Below are 8,206 nucleotides of genomic sequence, written 5' to 3' on the forward strand. Positions count from 1 at the left end.
GGGATGGGGCTGCTCTGAGAGGTGTCCCCACTGCTGGAGGAGGCGGCAGCAGGCACTAACCCAAGATTGTTGGGAAGTGTCTCCTGCTGCCCTTCCCAAACATTTGTGAGAGAATCAATCACTAATAAGGGATTTTGTGGGTTTTTCCCTTCTCTCAACCCTCAGACCTGCGGCAGGAGCTGGCTGTGAGGGAACGGCAGCAGGAGGTGACCCGGAAATCAGCACCCAGCTCTCCCACTCTGGACTGTGAGAAGATGGATTCAGCTGTCCAGGCCTCTCTCTCCTTGCCAGCTACACCCGTTGGAAAAGGATCAGAAAATAGTTTTCCTTCCCCAAAAGGTATCACCCATAGGAATGGGGTCTGGTTATGCTCCTTAAGGAACCTGAGGTGGCTGTGGGGGTGTGGAGCTCACACATTTCATGGGGTGTGTTGGAGTCCCAGGGCAGCCGTGTCAGGAGGGAGCAGCATGGAAAAGGACAGTGAAGCCTTGACACTGCCTTTGGGGGCAGGCAGAGCTTTGCACTCTGCACTGGGTGCCTGCTGTAGAGCCCTGAAGGTGTTTGGGAATGCAGGGAAGTGCAGGGACTGATAAATGTGCTCAGATGTGCAGCAGCAGTGGTGGGTGAACATGGTCAGGAGTTTGGAGTCTGTTACCACATTGACTTCCCAGGGGTCCTGTTTTCCTCCCTGAGGCAGTGGGGTCTTAGTCCAGCCCCTTTTCCCATCTGGAAGGCTCTGGACAGTCACAGGGATTAATACTTGACTTTTCAGATGAGGAAGAGTGGATTCCAGAGGGAGCTGTGGGTGGATTAGATGGATTGCAGTCAGTGGCCTTGTAGATGGAGAGTGCATGAACTCTGCTGGGGGGGCTAATGGGAACCAGGGCAGTGGGCAGGAATTAAGCTTTATCATTTTCCCTGGCTGTGATCCTGCAGTTACTGTGGGTAACTGTACAAAATGTCTGCAGCAAGATTGTGGGTATGTTTGTTTTTTGGTTTGTTTTTTTTTTAATGTAGAAGCTGATTTATTTTAATTTTTGAAAAACCTGAACTGTGGAGGAGTGAAATAATAAGATGTGTCTGTGTTTGCAGCTATACCAAATGGGTTTGGTACCAGCCCACTGACTCCTTCAGCTCGAATATCTGCACTCAACATCGTGGGGGATCTGCTACGGAAAGTGGGGGTGAGTGCTCTGAGCTCTCCTGGGGCTTCTGTCCTTGTGCTCCATCACAACACAGCCTCAGCCTGTGCTGGGTACATTCTGCAGCTGCCAAATCATCCACATTCACTTCTTAGTATTTGATAACTCCTATTATTTTTTTAATTATTTTGATTTTTAAAGCCCGATCCTATGGTTCTGATCCAGTTTTGAGGTGACAAAATTCATTTTCATTCATTTATTCATTTGGAATAAAAATTTTTCAAGTGCTGGGTTAGACTCTGCCAACTTGTTCTTACCTTAACTGGGCCTGCAGCTTCCTCTGTCTGGGCTGCAGAGCTGGAGCTCAGGCCCTGGGTGAGGGAGGAGCTGGGATCACCCTGCCAGGGTCTCCTGGGGGAAAAGCTCCTTTCCCATGAAGATCTGCCACAGATACTGAAAGAAAAACCAGCCTGGAAACCTGTGGTAAGAAAGTGAGAAAATAAATGAGGAGAAAGCCAAATGCTCCCATCTGTGGTTGGTGGGGAAGTGAAATGCATGAGCCTTTAAATGGATTACATTGTAAGCAGGGAAGAAGTGCTTTAAACATCTGCTGCAGTGTTGTTGAGGACCCAGGATTTCCTCTTGGAAGAAGAAATGACTTTTGGGCTCCCAGGAGCCTCTCAATGAGTGGTGGTGGTGGTTGGTGTGTGAGTGGAGCACAGGGGAGCTGTGCCTGGGCCTGGCAGGAGCTGCACTACAGACAGTTGTTTTAGCAAAGTTGGACATGAAAAATTGCCTGGCTGCTCCCATTTGGAGGCAGCGAGCTCAGCCTCGGTCTGAAAGGGCAGCAGGACAGCTCGGGGTTAGCAGTGACACGTTCAAAAGGGGATCATTGTGAGGAAGAGTCTGCAGGGGATTTAGGGAGCTTAGTGACAATCCCATGTGATTACTCTACGAGGACAGGAAATGCCAAATAAGCAAGCTGCTCTCCCAGCCTGCCCTGAGCCACAGCTCGATTCCAGCTCCAATTAGAGGCTGCTCAGGTTCTTTGGGGCTTGGCTGTGCCTCATCCCAAGCCTTACACTCCCCATCCCTGCAGGAAGTTTCCCCTCTGCTTTCCTGCCTGCAGCTGAGACAGGGAGTCCCTGGCTCAGACCACACTGCCTGTGGCCAGGGGACAATCTGTGACACCCAGAGTTACCTGCAGCTGCCTGTAAATCCATAATTCCTAAATCCATGGGTTCCTGGGAGGCTGCACAGGGCTCACTTACCTGTGCCAGCATGTCAGTGCTCCCTTAATGGAATATTCTGTGCAGAGCAGGACCAAACCCCACATTTTGGGAGATGAATTTCAGTTTCCAGTGCAGCATTTGCAATGTTCTGAACCCCCCTGTGCACTGGGGGGTGTTGTGAGTAAGGTCTTTCTGCTACACCAGATGGAAATTCAGGATAAGGGGGATAATCAGATGGTGGCAGAAAGGGCAGGTGATGTTCTGGAGTAAAGGAGAGAGTCAGGATGCTCCTCCTTCCAGGAGTCACTGTCACTTTACAGAGGGGAAAAAGATCTCACCAGGCCTGTTTGGAAGGGTGGCAGTGAAGCTTTAGAAATTGGCTTTATTTTGCAAGGCAAGATTAAGAAAGAAATTCCAGGAGGCATTGTCCTGGTGAAAAACCCAACTTCCCAAATGCACAGTCCCTCTCAAAGCTTGAGGATTCTGCTTTAGGCTCTCAGTCTTCTGATCAGCTCAAGGCAGCTGCTGAAGCAAGGAGTTTGGGTAACTTCTGCTAGGATTTGGCTTCCTTATCTTGGGTAATTATTTCAGAGTTCATCTGTTCTAGAATCTGAGCCCTCGTGGAGCTGAGTAATGTCTGGCAGTCTGCATCAGCATCTGTGTGTTTCCTCTGTGGTTGGGTGACAGAGGAAATGACAGCTTTGTTCCCATTTTTTTGCCAAGGGTGATCACACTGGAGTCCTGACCATGGCAATCTTGGGCTCTTGAGCAGTAAAATACTTCCCCTTAATTACTACCTTTCTTTTTAATTATTATTCTTTCCCTCCCCTTTCACAGGCCTTAGAATCCAAACTAGCTGCTTGCAGGAATTTTGCGAAGGACCAGGCATCACGGAAATCCTACATTTCAGGGAACATCAACAGCACCGTGATGAGCAGCAACGGCACAAAGTACCCACACCCAGGGCACACCTCCTTCTTCGACAAGGGGTGAGTCAGGGCACAGCTCTGCCCTCAGCCAGGGCTGGTGGGGGCACCTTTCATGGCCCCAGGCCACCACAGCTTCCATCCTGCAGCACAAACACTGGTGGAGCAAAGTCTGCAGGGCATTTCTGTGGTGCAGAGAGAAAAGCAGGTGTTGGGGCTGGATCCTGCCTGGTCTCTCGGTGGCTGTAAACAGGCCTGGCAGCGAGGAATGGGCCCTCTGAGAGCATCTCGGGAGCACAGGAGGGCTTGGTGTGCTCTGGGGAAATGCAGAACCTCGCCTGCAGAGTGCCTCAAAGCAGCTGAGGGCAGGCAGGGGTGTTCCCTGGGAGGGAGGGAGCCCTGGGTGCTCACACCTCCTGTGGGAGCTCAGGGATGAGCCACTGGTGTGGAATTGTGGCTGCTGAGGGTGGCTCCTCCCTGCTGAGAGCCAGCCTCGGAGCCAGGGATTGCTTTCCTGGGAGCAGGGACCCCGTGTGTGTGTGCTGTGCTCAGAGCTCCCTCTGGGATGTTGGGAATGCTTCTGCAGGAGCCTTTCCCTGGTTCCTCCCAGCACAGGGCCCTGGGGGTGTGCAAGGTGGAAAGCACAGAGTTCTCCAGTGGTACTGAGCACCCTCCTTTGCTCCCTGCATGTCTTCACACTGAACCTCAGTGCAGTTTAATACTGACATTCAGCACTTCCTCAATCCTACATTTGTTACAGAGAATGAAATGAGCTGTTTCTAACCTGAAAGTACCAGAGCAGCCAGCTGAGCTTTCCACATTCATCTTCAGTGGGGCTGTGTGGGGAGCAGGGCAAGCTGCACCTCAAAAACTGGCAGTGAGAGCTTCTGGAGCCACTGGTGTTCACTGCTTTGGGAAAGGAAGAATTCAGAACTCTGAAGTCAGGTGCAGATGAGCCTTTTGGGCTGTGTGCTGCAGGGCTGAGGGGGCTGTGCAGCCCCCAGCAGTGCTCCTGCAGCTCCAGGGAAGTGCTGGGGAGGGATTATGGCAGCTCTGAGCAGGCAGCGTGGCTATATTGAGGTGTGGTGTGACAATAAGCTGATTGCTCTGTGGGGTGGGGGTCACTTTTAATTATGCAGATTGTCATCACACTCCTCTGCAGGGAGGAGCAGGCTGGGGCTGAGGAAGGCTTAGAAAGCCTGCTGCAGCAGAGCTGGAGGTGTTAGTGGACAGGAAAAGGGCTGGAAGTGGTTCACGTGCTTATTGCAAGTTGCCAGAAGTGCTGCATGGCCCCACTGTCCTGGTCTTGTCCCCTGTCCCTGTGTGCTGCTCCCAGGCTGTCCCTCAGGCACTCTGCTGCCCTGCTCTGTGCCCAGGAGCTGCTGGCAGTGCCTGTGCTGTGCTCCAGCTGTGTGCATCCCTGCTGGGGAAAGCCTGGCTGGGAGCTGGGCCCAGCCAGGGCAGCCTGTGCTGGCTGTGCCCTGACCCCGGGGTGAGTGTGACCCTGACCCGGGTGTGAGTGTGACCCTGACCCCAGGGGTGAGTGTGACCCTGACCTCAGTGTGAGTGTGACCCTGACCCCAGGGTGAGTGTGACCCTGACCCCGGGGTGAGTGTGACCCTGACCCCGGGGTGAGTGTGACCCTGACCCAGATGTGAGTGTGACCCTGACCCAGATGTGAGTGTGACCCTGACCCAGATGTGAGTGTGACCCTGACCCCAGTGTGACCCTGACCCCAGATGTGAGTGTGACCCTGACCCAGGGGTGAGTGTGACCCTGACCCCGGGTGTGAGTGTGACCCTGACCCCGGGGTGAGTGTGACCCTGACCCCGGGGTGAGTGTGACCCTGACCCCAGATGTGAGTGTGACCCTGACCCCAGGGGTGAGTGTGACCCTGACCCCAGATGTGAGTGTGACCCTGACCCAGGGGTGAGGGTGGCCCTGCTCCAGCTGTGACAGCTCCAGCCTGCAGCCAGGAGCAGCTGGTGGCTGAGTGGTGGGGTTGGCTCAGAGGTAACTCAGCCACACCCTTGCAGCTCTGTTGGTTTTCCTCCTTCTGCCATTCCCTTGGTTGAAACATTTGAGCGTCTCCAGCTCCTGTCAAGGCCCTGCTCTTGGAGGGGAACAGGGCAGCACTGCTTCAGCGTGGCCTGGAACACAGCAGGGCTTGCATCAAAGCTCGGCTGCAGAGCTGGGGGAGTCAGGCTTTACCTGCTTGTTAAAAACTCAGTGTCTGGTGTAAGATCAGTCTCCTGCAGATTTGCCCTTCAGCAATGTGCAGGTTCTGTCCAGGTGCCAGGGAATGGCAGAACAGCACCTGAGGATGGTCCTCAGGATGGATACTTGGTTTTTGCTGTTGTAATTATTGTTAATTGGTTGTTAATGTCCAGGAAACAAAACTGCTCTGGGCTCTGCAGGGCCCTGGCACTCGGACAAGCCAGCCTGAGGTGCTTCTACCCCTTCCTGCAGTCCTGAATGCCCGTGTCCTCACAGCTGATGGTTATTCTTGGTTGTTTCTGTGAATCCCCTGGGCTTTGTTTTCATGAATGAGCTGAAGTTTAATGTAAGAAGTGCCTGTGCTCACACACAGCAGTCAGAGGTGTCTCTGCTCTGTCACCCACAGCCCTGGCCAGATTACACCAGGCTGGGAAATCTGGGTCTTTTTCCAGTCCCTTATCCACCTTATTGAAACCTTATTTAAAGGTTTCCCTGGGAGAGAGGGAGCTGTGGGTGCCTGGGGTGGTGATCCTGTGCCTGTGCTGGATTGCCCCTGCAGAGCTCAGACTGAGCTTTGGTTGAACACCTGTGCTTGGCCCCAGCTGTTGCCTCAAGGGCTGTGCTCAGGAATGTCATTTTTGTGTGCATAAACTTTCCCTTTCTCTCCACTAGGCGTGAGAAGGTCATATTCCCCACCTTGGTCATGGGTAAATGAATTCATTTGCACTGATTGGCTGCATGTGGTGTAACCTGGGGCTTGGGGCAGCTCTGGTAACTGCACGAGGTAGTTGGTAGTGCCACACACTAATGGGCCCTGATCAAATTAATGACCAAAGCCTGAGCCTGCAATTGCTTTCTCCTGACTTGGAATAAACCTCTCTGCTGCTGTGACCTGTTGCAAACATAAGCCTGAGTGCTGCTTGCTTTCTTCACCTGTTTAATCCTTCAAAGAAGTGCATGTTTCTGATGGAACTGGTCACAGCAGGGATGCAGGGGAAGCGTGGCTTCACCATGGAGTCTGTTTGCAAGGTTTGCCCTTGGCTTGTGATTTCCCTTCAGCGTTTTGTGGCTCTTGACTCGCTGATGTGCAGTGGTGTGGTTGTGGCTGACAGGAAAGCAAACAAGGGCACTTGTGGCTGGGAGATGGCCAGGGGCAGAGCAGGGAGGGGACAGTGTGGGTAGGGACAGCAGTGTCCCTGCTCAGTGTCACTATCCCTGCCCAGCTCAGCTGTGGCAGCTGGAAGCACCCGGGGCAGTTCCAGGGGTGTGCAGTTCCAGAGCTGTGCAGTTCCAGGGCTGTGCAGTTCCAGGGCTGTGCAGTTCCAGGGGTGTGCAGTTCCAGGGCTGTGCAGTTCCAGAGCTGTGCAATTCCAGAGCTGTGCAGTTCCAGGGGTGTGCAATTCCAGGGCTGTGCAGTTCCAGGGGTGTGCAATTCCAGGGCTGTGCAGTTCCAGGGCTGTGCAGTTCCAGGGCTGTGCAGTTCCAGGGCTCCAAGTGTGCTTTACCAGCTCCATTTTCCCTTCAGGCCAGGCTCTTCAGCTCCAGAAGAATCTTTCACTGAGGATTTGTCAGATACTTAGAGCTGAGGAAGTCTTGGGCACGAAGTGCCAAGTACAAAATACAGCTTGAAATGCAGTTTAATGAGTAATCCAAATTAGTAATCAGGGCAGAGAGTGGCTGGACGTGGACACAGAGCCCATGGCACTGCAGGGACAGGCAGTCAGAAACATCCCTGAGGAGCCACTGCAGGGACATTTCCAGCAGGGAATGCTGCTCCTGGCTCTGTCTGCTTTCTTGGGAATCCCAGCACAAGGGTCTGGCACAGGCACCACAGAGTGCTGGGCTGCTCTGAGGGCCAGGGAAAGGGGGCAGGAGCAGGAGGGGACCTGGCTGGGGTTAATCACTGTGGGCAGGAGGCTCCAGACACCTCCCAGAGCTGCCTGAGTCTGGAGCTGGAACACAGGAGCTTTTCCCAGCTCCCTCCTGGAGGCTTAGGCAGGACCTTTTATTGATTATTTTTACAGTTGCTGTGTTTAAGGTACTTTATTTTCCTTTCATTCTGTCTCCTACTGCAGTAATGCTGATTTCTTTCCCTTGTTTTGGTGCGTTTTCATGCTATCACCAGAGCACAGATGGAGAAGCTGCAGGGGAAGGGGGAGCCTGTGGAGGCAGGCAGAGCCCCCCTGCTCGTGTGGGGCCGGAGGGAGCAGCGTGTGGGCTCAGCCCTGCACAGATCCCCGGGCCGGGACAGTCCCTGAGCCCCTGGGGAGGGAGGAGGGGGCTCAGGGCTCCTCCCCTGACCCCTGACTCTTGTCTCTTGTTCCCAGGGCAGTGAACGGCTTTGACCAAGGGCCCCCGGGCCTGGGGGGCTCCCGACCGTCCTCGGCGCCGGGAATGCTCCCCCTGAGCGTATGAGCCGCGGAGTTTGGACTTGGATGCTTTTCTCAGCCCACCTCGAGAAGAACTGCTCCCGATTCCTCCCCATTCCCACCCACCCCGCTGGAACATGGCCCTGAGAGGAGACCCCGAGCCCACGGCCCTCCATGTCCTGTCAATACAGTTTGTTTTCTGCTGTCGCTGTAGTGGACGTTCTCTGCCCCGGCCCCACGGGCTGCCACCTTCTGCTGTGCTTGGGGACACGAGTCCTGCTCTGCCTGGGGGACACGAGTCCTGCTCTGCCTGGGGGACA

The 8,206-nt window shown here is 54.2% G+C and overlaps 1 protein-coding gene across 4 annotated transcripts in view; it reads left to right on the plus strand.

Annotated features, from left to right (window-relative positions):
• NDEL1 (nudE neurodevelopment protein 1 like 1) overlaps positions 1-8,099 on the plus strand; it is a 21,281-nt gene extending 13,182 nt beyond the window's left edge. For 3 of the 4 annotated variants that reach the window (XM_015645876.3, XM_019008531.2, XM_015645875.3), the window contains 4 exons: positions 166-339; positions 1,093-1,184; positions 3,212-3,363; positions 7,845-8,099. In XM_015645876.3, coding sequence (XP_015501362.1) covers positions 166-339; positions 1,093-1,184; positions 3,212-3,363; positions 7,845-7,932 — 506 coding nt within the window. In that variant the 3' untranslated portion in view covers positions 7,933-8,099. Of the gene's footprint in view, positions 1-165; positions 340-1,092; positions 1,185-3,211; positions 3,364-6,189; positions 6,225-7,844 lie in introns of all 4 variants that reach the window. The other variant, XM_015645873.3, reaches the window with a different exon arrangement.
• The last annotated feature ends 107 nt before the right edge of the window (positions 8,100-8,206 follow it).

The sequence above is a fragment of the Parus major genome, chromosome 18 (genome assembly GCF_001522545.3).
Source record: "Parus major isolate Abel chromosome 18, Parus_major1.1, whole genome shotgun sequence".
NCBI classification, from domain to species: domain Eukaryota; kingdom Metazoa; phylum Chordata; class Aves; order Passeriformes; family Paridae; genus Parus; species Parus major.